Source organism: Callithrix jacchus, chromosome X (assembly GCF_049354715.1).
Source record: "Callithrix jacchus isolate 240 chromosome X, calJac240_pri, whole genome shotgun sequence".
In the NCBI taxonomy this organism is placed as follows: domain Eukaryota; kingdom Metazoa; phylum Chordata; class Mammalia; order Primates; family Cebidae; genus Callithrix; species Callithrix jacchus.
Window position 1 is genome coordinate 75,210,107 of NC_133524.1, and position 14,875 is coordinate 75,224,981.

Consider the following 14,875-nt stretch of genomic DNA (forward strand, 5'->3'; position numbering starts at 1 on the left):
AGTATTCAAAAACAGATCTACATAGCACACCATATTAACAGATTAAGAAGAAAAAACAGACAATACTGAGACAGAAAAAGCATTAGACAAATGTAAACATCCATTTGTCATAAAAACTCAGAAAATTAAGAATAGAGGGAAACGTCAACTCGATGAAGAGTAATCACAAAAAAACATACAGCATGACTGTGCACTCTTATAGCCCCATCTATTCAAAGAGGGTAAGGCAGGAGGATCTCTTGAGCTTAGGAGTTGGAGGCTGCAGTGTGGTATGGTCACACAACAGAACCCTGATCAGGGTGATAGATAGATACCTAGATACCTTGTCTCAAAACAAAAACAGAAACAAAAATAACCCCCTCAACCCCCGCCGCCAAAAAAACAAAAACAAAACAAAAAAAAACCTTCATTACCTGTGATGTTAGCTAACATAAAAATCAGAATATGCAGCAACATCTTGATACTCTAAAAACACAATACCAAAAACGTTAAGAAAATCATTTCTAAATTTGATCTAAGCCAAAATGTGGAGAAGCAATAGGGAAGAAAATTATTTCTGTATAATGAGATTATAAGTTTTTTCTCCGAAAAAACTTATCTAACTTAGCTAACATCACAGGTAATGAAGACAAAATGCTTTTCTCCTAAGATCAGGAAGAAGGTGAGGATGTCCACTCTTACCACTGCTATTAACCATATTACTCTAAAGTTTTAACCAGTATGAGCAATAGGAAGGGATATAGCAATACTAAATGTGTATAATAAACAGAGCTGAAAATATCAGAAGCAAAACCTGACAGAACTGAGAGGAGAAATAGACAAACTCACAATTATAATTGGAGACTTTTCTTGCAATAAGGCAAGTGAGACGGACGGATGAATGAATGCATTCTACACCATTACAGTGTTTCAAGTGGGCTGGGGATGGCCGTTGGCTGCTTTCAGAAGGTAAATTGCAACCAATCAACCCAGACCCTTTGTCCATCACACATTTATTCCCTCAAGTTTTTACAACACAGGTTCTAAGTTAATACACTTGTGGTTAATTAATATGGTTAAGAGAACGGTTTTGGGAATGATAAAAGCTTTAGGTTCTGGGGCCCATAGTAAATACTATTAACAGGTAATTCCCCTTTGGTCCTCCCCAGAGGGGCAGTCCAGCACAACATTAACATGAGTAAACAGCCTGGAGACAAATGGGTGTGGGGCAAGGCCTTTGATCATATCTATCTCTCCCTAACTTAAAATAATGGACCAGTCACCACCTTCAGCCTGTCCCAATAAAATCTTTCAGCCTTCCAAAAGGTTTGAGGTTATAATCTATAACTTTCCTTAAATATTTTCCATACTATTTTGCTGCCACCCCAAGTCAATAGCAACAGGCAACAAAAGGAAACAAACAGCATACAGATCATAAAAAAAGAAATAAAGCTATCCCTACTAGCAGATAATATAACGGTCCATTTAGAAAATCCAAAGAAATCCACAAAACAAACTTCTAGAACAAATGAAGTCAGCAAGATTACAGACAAAAGACCAACAAAAAATCAATTGCATTTCTATATTTGAGCAATGAACACATGGAAATGAAAATTTAAAATACAGTATCATTTACAATGACTCAAAAAAAGAGAATACCTGGGTTTAAATCTATCAAAAGATCTACAGGACATGTATACTGAAAACTACAAAATGTTGATGGAAGAAATCAAAGATTCGCATCAATGGAGAGATACACTGTGTTCACAGATCAGAAAACTCAATGGAAAAGTTATCGATTCTCTACTGCTAAAAATATTACAATTGAAAAGAGATTTTAGACTTGCGCCAAGATGGCCAAATAGGAACATCTCCAGAGTGCAGTCCCAGCAAGTTCCCTCACTCACAGGCGGGTGTTGAACAATGAGAACACATGCACACAGGGAGGGGAGCATCACATACTGAGGTCTCTGGGTGGGTGGGGGGGACTAGGGGAGGGACAGTGTGGGGAAGGGAGTTGGTGAGAGATAACATGGGGAGAAATGCCAGATATAGGTGATGGGGACAGAGGCAGCAAACCACATTGCCATGTATGTACCTATGCAACAATCCTGCATTTTCTTTACATGTAATGCAGAACCTAAAATGCAATATAATATATATATTTTTTAAAAGTTATAAAACAAAAAAATAAAATTTAGATTAAAAAAGAAATATAAAAAAATGGATACATATCTAGATTATATAAAGAATTCTCAAAACTCTACAATAAAAAAAAGCAATCCAGTAAGAAAATGGACAAAAAGATATAAAAAGATTTTCACCCAAGAGGAAATACAATATTTGATGGCAAATAAATACTTAAGATATTCAATATAACTGGTCATTAGGGAACTGCAAATTAAGACCACAATAAGATACCACTACATACCTATCAGAACACCTAAAATAAAAAATACTGATAATACCAAATGCTGGTGAGGATACAGAGAAACTTGATTTCTCACACACTGCTGGTAGAACTATAAAATGGTACATTCATTCTAAATAAGTTTGGCAGTTCCCTAAAAAAGTAATGCATACTTACCATGTGACCTAGCAAAGGCATTCCTGGGCATTTATCCTAGAGAAATGAAAACTTAGATCCATACAAAAAGCTGGAACACAGTGTTCACAGCAGATTTATTCCTAATAGCCAAATCTGGACAAAACAAAAATGTCCTGCAATAAGTGAATGATTAAACATCTGTGGTACATCCATCCATGAAATACTACTCTGTAATAAAAAGGAACAAACTATTGATACATGTGACAACTTGGATGGAAGTTATGCTGAGTGAAAAAAGCCAATCTCAAGACATCACACATAAAGAATGATACCATTTATATGACAGTCTTAACACAATAAAATAATACAGATGGAGGATAAATTAGTCATTGTCAGGGGTTAAGGTTAGTGACAAGGTTGGTAGTAAAAATGGGTGTGACTATAAAAGGTTAGTCTACTACCAGCAAAATTTCTTAGTTTTGATACTGAACTATAAGATTTAACCATTGGGGAAAATTAGATGAAGGGTTCACAGGACCTCTCTGTACTATATTTGCAAGTTCAGGTGAATCTATAATCATTCTAAATTAAAAGTAAGACAAACAAACCAAAAATAGTATCAAGCTAACCAGGCACTCTGAGTCTGCTGAAAATTACTTTCAGCTCACATAAAACAACGTTAGAAATGGTCATTATCTTAAAGTTTATTTTAATGTGTCTTTCAGATTGCTTTGGCATATACAAGAATTATATTTATATTCTACTTATTGAAAATTACTGAATCATGAAAAATTAGAATATACAAAGATATAATCTAAAACATTTGTGGATTTTTTTTTCTTTGCTCTTTTCATCTTGCTTTTCATTTCATTTTCAGTTTGTTTCTGGATTTCTAGAGACAGCACATAAAATTTGTGGATTTCATGTGCATGGGTTCAGCTACTCTCCAAATCCATAATATATATGTACAGGTTGAGCATCCCAAATCTGTAAGTCTGAAATCCTAAATTCTCCAAACTCTAAAACTTTTTGACTGCCAACATGACACTCAAAGAAAATGCTCATTGGGACATTAAGGATTTCAGATTTTCAGATTTGAAATACTCAACAGGTAAGAATATAATATAAATATTCAAAAATCTGAAAAAAATCCCCTAACAGAAATGCTTCTTGTCCCAAACATACCCAGGCACTTTGGATAAGAAATACTCAACCACTATATTTGCCTGAAGCATGAATTTGAATGAAATGCTTTTTGGCATATGTTTAGGGGTAATTCACTAGTGAGTAAGCCAAGCTGATAGCTCAACGTCTACATTTCAATGTTTTCCTCTACTAATCATCAAGTGTCAATCAATGTCATGTGACAGATCATATGCCATTGTCATATTTTAAAATTTGGGAAACCGAGCAAGCCAAAGGTTTAGATTACTTTTGAGAAATGTGGGTTACTCAATAAAATTACTTCTTCACATTCATGCACAAAAAATAATTTGTTTAAACATGAAAAACACAGAATATAAAAATGTATTTATTCTTTAAGCAGTTATATAATCAATCATATACATTTACAATTTAACTGTACTCAAATCATCCCTTTGTAAGCTCTCTTAGACTACAGGTTTTCAATAATTATTCATCTTCCTAAAATGTAACTGAAATTTCTCTAGCCTTAAGCCTAGGTCTAGTTCATGATGCTGCTAAAATTAAAACATGTTTTACACACACAGTATAATATTCTCCATAGTTTAAAATATTTATTAAGGCATACTTCAGCCATCTTTCTATTATACTAACCCCATCTTCTTTATCCTTTTCTTAAATGCCATGCTTTCTTACCTTTGTGTATAAGTATATGTATGCATATGAACATATGTTAATATGTATGTATAGTCAGGTGCCACATAATGTTCCAGTCAATGACAGCATATACAAAGGCAATTTCATAAGATAATACATATTTTTACCATATCTCTTCTATGTTTAGGTATGTTACATACACAAATACCATTGTGTTCCAATTGCCTACAGTATTCAGTACAGTAACATGCTGTGTACAGATTTGCTGCCTAGAAGCAATAAGCTGTATCACAGAAAGCCTACTGGTGTACAGTAGGCTTAGGTTTGTATAAGTACACTCAATGACAAAATTGCCTAATGATGCATTTCTCAGAATGTATACTGGTTGTTAAGCGATATATGACTATATACACAACTTTTCCTTTACAAATGTAGTTTGATTTTATCAATTACTAACAGCTTAAAACAATATCAACAATACATACACAAATTTCCCTGGATGGTCAATAGCACATGCAAAGACGCTTAACATGATTTATCATTAGGGAACAGCAAATTAAAATCACAAGCGATACCATTATACCTATATTAGAATAAGTAAAATAATTTTTATAAAAACATGACACTACCAAGTACAGACAAGAATGCAGGGCAACTGGAACTCTCACACAACTGCTGGTGGCAATGCAAAATTACACAGCTACTTTGGAAAACTGACAGTTTCTTACAAAGATAAATATAAACTTACTATAAATCCCAGGCTTTCATATCATTTAGGTATGTTCACACAAAAACTTGAATATGAAAGCTTAGAGCAGCTCTGATTTTAATTCTAAAACCTGGAAACAACTGAAATGTCCCTCAAGTGAAGTAGCTAAACCAACTCTGATATATCCATATAATGGAAGACTATACAACAATTTTAAAAAAATTATTGGTGTATGCAACAACTAGATGATTCTCAAATAAATTTCACTAAGTGAAAGAAGTGAGACTCAAAAGGCCACAAATGATATGATTCAATGAAAGTAAATTCAGTGGGCAGGGAGTGATGACATCATTTTGCATCCTGATTGTATCTTGCATTTGCGAAAAACAATCAAATACACAATAAAAATGGTGAACTTTGCTGTATGTACATTAAAAAATGAATTGTTTTAATGTTTCTATATATACAGAAAATGTTTCCTACCTCACATTAGTTTCATCATTAAATTCTTCAGCCCATTTCTTCCTTGACTGTGCAGTAGTGGAACCATCTAAACGGTAATAGTCAATGTTTCGAAGCCACTTCCCCTCACCTGAAAATTTAACAAAAGAACACAAAAGGAATTTGATATATTGCTCTGCTTACTAGTGAGAGTAGATTTTCCACCCTGCTCATCATTTAAAAGTGTGTTTTATATATTCTATTTGTATAGCAAAATACATTATACACTTTTCTTAATCAATAATTAAATTATATTATAAATAAATTCACCACGAATTTCATTCAAATTGTTAGTGATGAGCTCAGGTATTTTAAAAACCTATTTCATCTACATCAGAATTTCTTAAAAGGGTTTCCTTGATTAGAATGCTTAAAACAGTCAAAAGAATATGATTAAACTTACAATTCGCTCATGAGGCATGCTTTTATTATTATCTGTAAATAGCCACATTTTTCTCCTTACTAACAACTTGATAATGATCAAATAAAAATGAGAGAAAAAGAATGCCTTTATTTATTCACTGAGCAAATATTTACTGAATACCTACTATGTGCCAAAAATTATTCTACGGGGTAGCTACAAATTTCAATGTATGTTTCCATTTTGTAAGTGGTGTGTGGGCATGCATGTGGGTGGGTGTGGGTGTGTAAAGAATTACGACTTTTTAAGTTAATAATCTGACATGTCAATTTTAGACAGTGAGGTAAAGTTTTTTCTCATTTAATCTATACTAGCAAGAAATGAGGTGAAATTTTACCCAAGACTTGCACTGATACTAAAATACCAAGGGATTAAGGGCTTATGACTTTTTATATTTTATCATACATAATTTCTATTCTAATTGTTTAATTGTAAACACAATGCTACTATCTCCCATCCAAGCAAAATTCTATCATGCCCCAGAGCCTTAAAAACAGCTAACAAAACTGAGATTTCTTTCCAGCAAGCTCTTTAAATTTAGTATATTAGTTTTAAAAAGATGCTTTTCCACATTTCTTACCTATATCTTCACTGATATAGAAAACCCAGAATTTCCTTGTTAAAAATTCATTAATACCCATGAAAGTCATTTATGATTTTTTTCAATTAAAAAAAAAGACATACACATCCAAGGAAAAAAGAATTTGAGATGAATAGTTAGATAAATAGGTAAGAGGCTGGAGTCATATTTGCATTAATTGTTCACTTGAACAGGATAATTAGTAAAATAAATAATAATCATAAATGAATGGAAAATGATATGACTATTTTAAAAAGCATTTCAACATACTCACCTTTTATTATAATGCAAATGAATATCTCTAATACCACCTCGATGGATCCAACACTTAAAAACTGATAGAGTCATTATAGGTTAGTAGTTAAGAACACAGACTTTGGAGTGACACTCCCTGAGTTTAATCTCAGTTTCACCATTTACTAACATTTTCACTTATGGCAAGTAATTAAACTCCTTGTGCCTCAGTTTCTTTATCTGTAAAATGAAGATAATCAGAGTACCTATTGCATAGGGTTATTATGAGGATTAAATGAGATAATATTTTAAAAACTACTTAGAATGGTGCCTATCACATGGTAATTAAAAGCTTATTGAGTACTTAATATTATCACTCAAGACCCCATGACAAATTACACCTGTCTCTATTATGGCACGTAATATATGTGTTTGATCCTCTTCTATACCATGATTTCCTGTAGTACCCCTTAAACCTAGCTCAGTACTTACTACACAGTGGCAGTGGTAATGGTAGTGGTAGTGGTAATAGAAGTAACTCAAAGGCAGATCAATCTGATTGATAAGTAAATATTTGCTAAAGACAATTTACAAAATCAAAGATAAACTAGCAAGCATATAAAAAAACACAACCCTATTAGTGGTCAGAAAAATACAAACTGAAACAATGACAATTGTTTTTACCCATTAAAGATGAAGAAAATGTAGTTACAATACTATAGGTACACATGTTCAAATAAGCATTTTCCATTTATTGATGGTAGTAAACTGGTATGTTTTTGCAACACAGGCTTTTCAATCATGAGAAACTGCCAGAACATAGAATCTGAGTAATAAAATTTACAGTGATAATAGAAAAAATACATTTAAGCTTATATTTAACTATAGTCAAATTTAAAAACACACATACATACTACATATATATATATATATGTTAAAAATATGCCAATAAGTTACTCTAGAAAAAAAGCAGGGAAATAAGAAAGATAAAAAATGCCAGTATATACCTAGGAAAATACCTAACTAGAGCATCATTCTCTGTATTAAAAAAACAGGGAAGATCCAGATAAGGGTAATTTATTTCCTTATCAGTTCAACAAGTATTTACTATGGACCTACTACGTATCTAGCTTGGTGCTAGACAAAAAGTATACAAAAATGGGTAATAATAAACCTGTCTTCAGATCTTTATGAGACAGACATAATTCCCATACAACATGAAGCATTCTGGGAAGCCCTGTGGAGTTATCTGTCCTCTCACACTCCCCATTTCCCCTTTCCCACAGGCCCTGGCAAACAGCATTCTATTTATGTCTCTACAAATTTCACTACTCTAGGAACTTCAGAATAGGAACCATGCAATATCTGTCCTTTTTTGACTGGCTTAGATCAGTTAGCATACTGTCTTCAAGATTCATACATGTTCAACCATGTGTCTAAGTTTCCTTCCTTATTAAAGCTAAATTTTGTTCCACTGTATGTATATGCCACATTTTGTTTATCTACTTGTCTGTCAAAGGACACTTGACTCTTACGTGCTTCCATGTTTTGGTCATTATGAATAATGCTGCCATAATGTGGGTGTACAAATACAAATACTTCCGTGATACACTGAACTCAATTCTTCTGGGTATATACCCAGAAGTGGTACTGCTGAATCTCATAGTAATACCATTTTTTTTTTTTTTTTTTTTTGAGGAACACCACACTGTTTTCCACAGCAGCTATACCATTTTACATTCTAACCAATAGTACACAAGGGTTCCAATTTCCCCATATCCTCACCAACTCCCATTATTAATTATTTTTTCATAGTAGCCTATCCTAATGGGTGTGTGGTGGTATCTCGTTATTCATTTGCATTTCCCTAAAGATTAGCAATGCTGGGCTTTTCATGTGTTTCTTGGCCATTTGTGTATCATTTTTAGAGAAATGGCTATCAACTCTTTTGCCCATATTTAAATCAGGTTACTTTTGTTGTTGTGTTGTAGGAATCCTTTATGTATTTTTGACATTAACCCCTCACCAGATATATGATTTGCAAATAAATATTTTTCCCATATGGTAGCTTACCTTTTTACTCTGTCAAAACGGTAAATTTTATGTGATATATATATACCATATTACTAAAAAGAAAAAAATTACCTATAAGAAGAGCTCAGGCCAAGATGGCTTCAATGCTGAATTCAAACAAACATTTAAAGAATAATTAAGCTTGATGTTTTACAAACACTTCCACAAAACAGAAACAGGAACACATACCAACTCATTCAATCAGGCCAGTACTGGGGAAGGAGGTGGAACAAGATGGATGAATGGAAGGTTCTACTGATCAACCTCCCAGCAGAAACAGCAAATGTTATAATATCTACATAGAAAAGCACCATGATAAGAAACAAAAATCAGGTGAGCAATTATAGTACCTGATTTTAACTTCATGTCACTGAAAGAGGCACAGAAGGGGGAAAGATAGTCTTAAATTGCCAATGCCACTGCTATCTCAACTCCCAGAAGTGGCCAAGTGGCATGGGGAGAGAATCAGTGCACTTGGGGGAAGGAGAGTGCAGTGATCATAGACTTTGAATTGGAACTCACCCTATGCCTGTGAAGGGAGCATATAAACCTGCCCAAACCAGAGGGGAATCACCCATCACAGTGGTCAGAACTTGAGTTTTGGTAAGTCACGCCACTGTGGGCTAAAGTGCTCTGGGGTCCTAAATAAAACTGAAAGGCTATCTAGGCCACGAGGACTGCAACTTCTGGGCAAGTCCTAGTACTGTAAAGGGCTTGGAGCCAATAAAATGGGGGCACTCGACCTAGTGAGATACCAGTTGGGGTGGCCAAGAGTGCTTATGCTACCACTCCTCACTCCTCCAATTCCAGGCAGTGCAGCTTGAAGCTCCAAGAGACCTCTGCTTTCTACTTGAGGAGTGAAGAGGGAAGAGTAAAAAGCACTCTGTTTTGCAACTTGGATATCAGCTTAGTCACAGTAGGGCCCTGGGCAGAATTGTGAAGCCCCTATTCCAGGCCCTAGCTCCCTGGGCCAGAAGGAAAAAACCCACTGCTTTGAACTGAGGGACCCAGTCATGGCAGGATTCATCACCTGCTGACCGAAGAGCCGTTGGGTCCTGAATAGTCAGCAGCAGTAACCAGGTAGTACACATTGTGAGCCATGGATTAGACAGAAATGTGTTAGGTTCTGGTGAGACCTAGCATCTTGAAAGTTGTGGTGGCTACAATGAGACACTATTCCCCTCCTTGAGAAAAGAAGAGAGAAGAGTAAAGGGGACTTTATCCAGCAGTATAGGAACAAGGTTGGTCACAATGGACAAAAGCAACAAATGAGCTCTTGGGTTCCCAAATTCCAGGCCTTGGCTCTTAAATGGCATTTTTGGACTGAGCCTGGGGCATGGTGGAGCCCATTGCCCTGAAGTGTGAGTCTCTGGTCTGGCAGCATTCACCAAAAGCTCACTAAATAGCCCATAGGCCTTAAGTGAACACTAGCAGTACTCTCTGTGGGCCTGTCATGGTGGTGGCCATGAAGAGAGACTCTTTTGTCTGAAGAAAAGAGAATAGGAATAACTTTGTTTTGTTACTTCGGTGCGAGTTTAGCTACAGTAGAATAAAGCACCAGGTATATTTCTAACAATTCTGGCTCTAGGCCCTGGGTCCCATAAAGCATCTCTATACCTACCCAGGGATTGAGAGAATCTGTCAACATGAAGGGAAATACCCAATACTGACAGGCTTCACCACTTGCTGAATGTACAGCCCTTGGGCCTTGAGCAAACATAGGCAGTAACCAGGTAGTGGTTACAGTGGGCCTTGGGCAAGACCCACTGCTCTGCTGGCTTAAGGTCTGACCAAGTAATATACCAGCAGTGGTGGCCATGGAGGTGTTTGTATCACCCACCCCCTACCCGGTTCCAGGCAACTCAGCACAGAGAGACTCCATTTGTTGGGGAGAATGTAAAGGAAGAGAACAAGAGTCTCCATCTGGTAATCCAGACAATTCTTCTGGATCTTAACCAAGACCACCAAAATGGTACCTCTTCAAGTCTGCAAGAACTACAGTGTTACTGTCCTTAGGGTGACCCCTAATGTGGATAATGTGGATACAGCTGCAGTGACCAAAAACTTGGATGACAACACCCAAGTCCCTTTGAATACCTGGAAAGCCTTCTCAAGAATGACAGGTACAAACAAGCCCAGACTACAAAGACTACAATAAACACCTAACTCTTCAATGCATAGACACCAATGAAAATCCATAAGCATCAAGACCATTTAGAGAAATATGACCTCATCAAATGAACTAAATAGGGAACCACGGGGAAAATCTGGGAGAGACAGAGATATGTGACCTTTCAGACAGAAAACACAAAATAGCTGACTTGAAGAAACAATGAAATTCAAGATAACACAGGAGGAATTCAGGCCCCAATGAGAAAAATTTAATGAAGAGGCTGAAATAATTAAAATAAATAAAGCAGACATTCTGGGGTCAAAAAATGCAACTGACATACTAAAGAATGCATGAGTCTCTTAATAGCAAAATTGATAAAGCAAAAGAAAGAATTAGTGAGCAGGAAGATAAGCTACTGAAAAATACAGTCACAGGAGACAAAAGATAAGGAATAAAAAAGAATAAAGCATGCCTACAAGGCCTAGAAAATAGCTACAAAAAAGCAAATCTAAGAGATATCAGCCTTACACAGGAGGTAGAGAGACTGGCGTAGTAAGCTTATTCAAAGGGATAATGATAGACAATATCTCAAATCTAGAGAAAGATATTAATATTCAAGTAAAAGAAGGTTATAGAATATCAAGCTGATCTAACCCAAAGAAGACTACTTCAAAGCATTTAATAAACTCCTAAATATCAAGAATAAACAACGAATCCTTAAAGCAGCAAGAGAAAAGAAACAAGTAACATACAATGGATCTACAGTATGTCTGGCAGCAAACTTTTCAGTGGAAATCTTACAGGCCAGGAGAAGAGTGGCATGAAATATTTAAAGTGCTCAAGGAAAAAAACGTTTACCCTAGAATACTATAAACAGAAAAAACATCCGTCAAACATGAAAGAAAACTAACTTTCCAGACAAACAAAAGTGGAGGTATTTCATCAACACCAAACCTGTCCTAATTATTTCCTAAAGGAAATAATTAACCAGAAAGAAAAGGACATGAATGAGCAGTACAAAATCCTCTGAAGGTACAAAACTCACTAAAAACAGAAAGTATACAGAAAAATATAGAATATTGTAACAATGTAACTGTGGTATATAAATTACTCTTATAATTAAAGTAGAAAGACTAAATGTTGAAGCAACAAAAATAATAGCTACAACAACATATCAAGACATAGTACAATAAGAAATAAACAGAAACAACAAAAAAAGTAAGGAAACAAAGTTAAGGTGTAGAATTTTTATTAGTTTTCTTTTTGCCTGTTTCTTTGTTTACAAAAATAGTGTAAAGTTGTTAATCAGCTTAAAATAATGGGTTATAAGATAGAATTTGCAAACCTCATGGGAGCCACAAAGTCAAAAAACATAATGGATAAATGAACAAACAAGAAACAAGAAACTAAACCACACCATTAGAGAAAATTACCTTCACTAAAAGGAAGAGAAGAACAAAGGAAAGAAGACAAGACCAAAAAACAACCAGAAAACAAATAACAAAATAGCAGGAGTAAGTACCTACTAATCAATAAAAACATTCAGTGTAAATGGACTAAACTTTCTGATCAAAAGACAGAGTGGCTCAATGAATTTTTAAAAAACACTCAATTATCTGTTGCCTACAAGAACACACTTCATCTATAAAGACTGAAAATAAAGGGGAAAAGAAGATATTCCATGCCAATAGAAACCAAAAAGAGAAGGAACAGCTATACTATATAGGACAAAATAGATATCAAGAAAAAAAAAACTGTAAGAAGAGATAACAAAGGACACTATATAATGATATAGTTCAATTCCATAAGAGGATATAACAACTTAAAATACATATGCACTCAACACTGGAGCACCTGTTTATATAAAGCAAATATTGCTAGAGCAAAAGAGAGAGACAGACCCCAATACAATAATGGCTGGAGACTTCAACACTCCACACAGAAAATCAACAAAGAAACATCACACTAGATCTACACTATAGACCAAATGGACTTAATAGATATTTACAGAACATTTCATCCAACAGCTACAGAGTACACATTCTTTTCTTCAGCATTTGGATTATTCTCAAGGATAGATCATATGTTAGGTCACAAAACAAGTCTTAAAACATTAAAAAAAAAAACCTGAAATAATATCAGGTATCTTCTCTGACCACAGTAGAATAAAAGGAGAAATTAATAACAAGAGGCATCTTGGAAACGATACAAAAACATAGAATTTAAAAAACTAATGATTGTGACCCCATTCTGTAATCAACTGAGCTAGTTCCAATAAAATTAAGCAGGTTTAAATCTACTTTGTGCCTATCTTTTCACTGACAATAAAGTTAGCTATTTAAAATAAAAAAAAAAAAGATTCATCATAAATGCCACATCCAAGATGGCTGATTGCTAACAGCTCAGGATTGTAGCTCCCAGTGAAAGCGCAGAGAAAGAGAGGACGCCACACTTTCAGACAAATTTTTGTTGCTCACGGACCAGGAGATTCCCAGCGGAGGAGCCCCACGGGTCGCCAGCGCAACTCTTGTGGCCGGCACGGCGGTTTTGCTGGCGCCTTGGCACAGCGGTTCTTGGTGCAGAATAAACGGGACTGGTTCCCCTTCTGACCGACGTTTGGAGCTCCGGGAAGGCAGAGTCGCCTATTCAGCTGATTGAAAGATGGACTCAAGAAGGAAGCCAGACCAGAGATTCCCAGGCAGAAAAGCATCATCAATCTTAACGCCGCTGTTTTAGCCGGCGCAGTGGGTTGCTCAGATTCTGGCACTGGGAATCAATAAATTGGACCTCCACTCAGAAACCTAATTAGAAAGGCAGTAATTACAAAGACAACAGATGGATAAATTTATAACAAAGGGAAGAAACCAGCCTAAAAAGGCTGAGAATACCCAAAATCAGAACACCTCTCCCTCTACAGGGGATTACAGTTCCTCATCAGCAATGGTACAAGGCCTGATGGAGAAAGACTGTGTTCCATTAACAGAAGAAGGCTTCAGAAGGTGGATGATAAGACACTTCTGGGAGTTAAAAGCACTTGTTCTAACCCAATGCAAAGAAACTAAGAACTTTGAAAAAAGGTTTGACAAAATGCTAACAAGAATAAACAATATAGAGAGGAATATAAGTGAATTAACAGAGTTGAAAACATGAGAACTATGCGAAGTATGCACAAGTTTAAACAGCTGAATTGATCAAGCAGCAGAAAGGATATCTGAGGTCGAAGACCAACTTAATGAAATAAAACGAGAAGACAAGAATAGAGAAAAAAGGATAAAAAGGAATGAGCAAAGTCTCCAAGAAATATGGGACTATATGAAGAGACCTAATTTACGTTTGATAGGTGTACCTGAATACAATGAAGAGAATGAATCCAAGCTGGAAAATACTCTTCAGGATATTATTCAGGAAAACTTTCCCAGCCTAGCAAGGCAGGACAATATTCAACTCCAGGTAATACAGAGAACACCACAAAGATATTCCTCAAGAAGAGCAACCCCAAGGCACATAATCGTTAAGATTCACCAGGGTTGAAAAGAAGGAGAAAATACTAAGGGCAGCCAGAGAGAAAGGTCAGGTTACCCACAAAGGGAAGCCTATCAGACTTAGAGCAGATCTCTCAGCAGAAACCCTACAAGCCAGAAGAGAGTGGGGGCCAATATTAAACACCCTTAAAGAACAGAACTTTCAACCCAGAATTTCATATCCAGCCAAACTAAGCTTCACAAGTGAAGGAAAAATAAAATGTTTTGTGAACAAGCAAGTACTCAGAGATTTCATCACCACCAGGCCTGCTTTACAAGAGCTTCTGAAAGGAGCATTACACACAGAAAGGAACAACCAGTATTAGGCTTTCCAAAAATATACCAAGAAGTAAAGAGCATCAACATAATGAAGAATTTACATCAACTAATGGCAAA

General features: G+C 35.6%; 1 protein-coding gene across 40 annotated transcripts in view; it reads right to left on the reverse strand.

Moving 5' to 3' along the window:
- Window positions 1-14,875, reverse strand: part of ATRX (ATRX chromatin remodeler) — a 316,685-nt gene that overhangs the window by 68,402 nt on the left and 233,408 nt on the right. For all 40 annotated transcript variants that reach the window (XM_078363312.1, XM_078363309.1, XM_078363298.1 and 37 more), the window contains one exon: window positions 5,520-5,628. In XM_078363312.1, coding sequence (XP_078219438.1) covers window positions 5,520-5,628 — 109 coding nt within the window. The remainder of the gene's footprint in view (window positions 1-5,519; window positions 5,629-14,875) is intronic.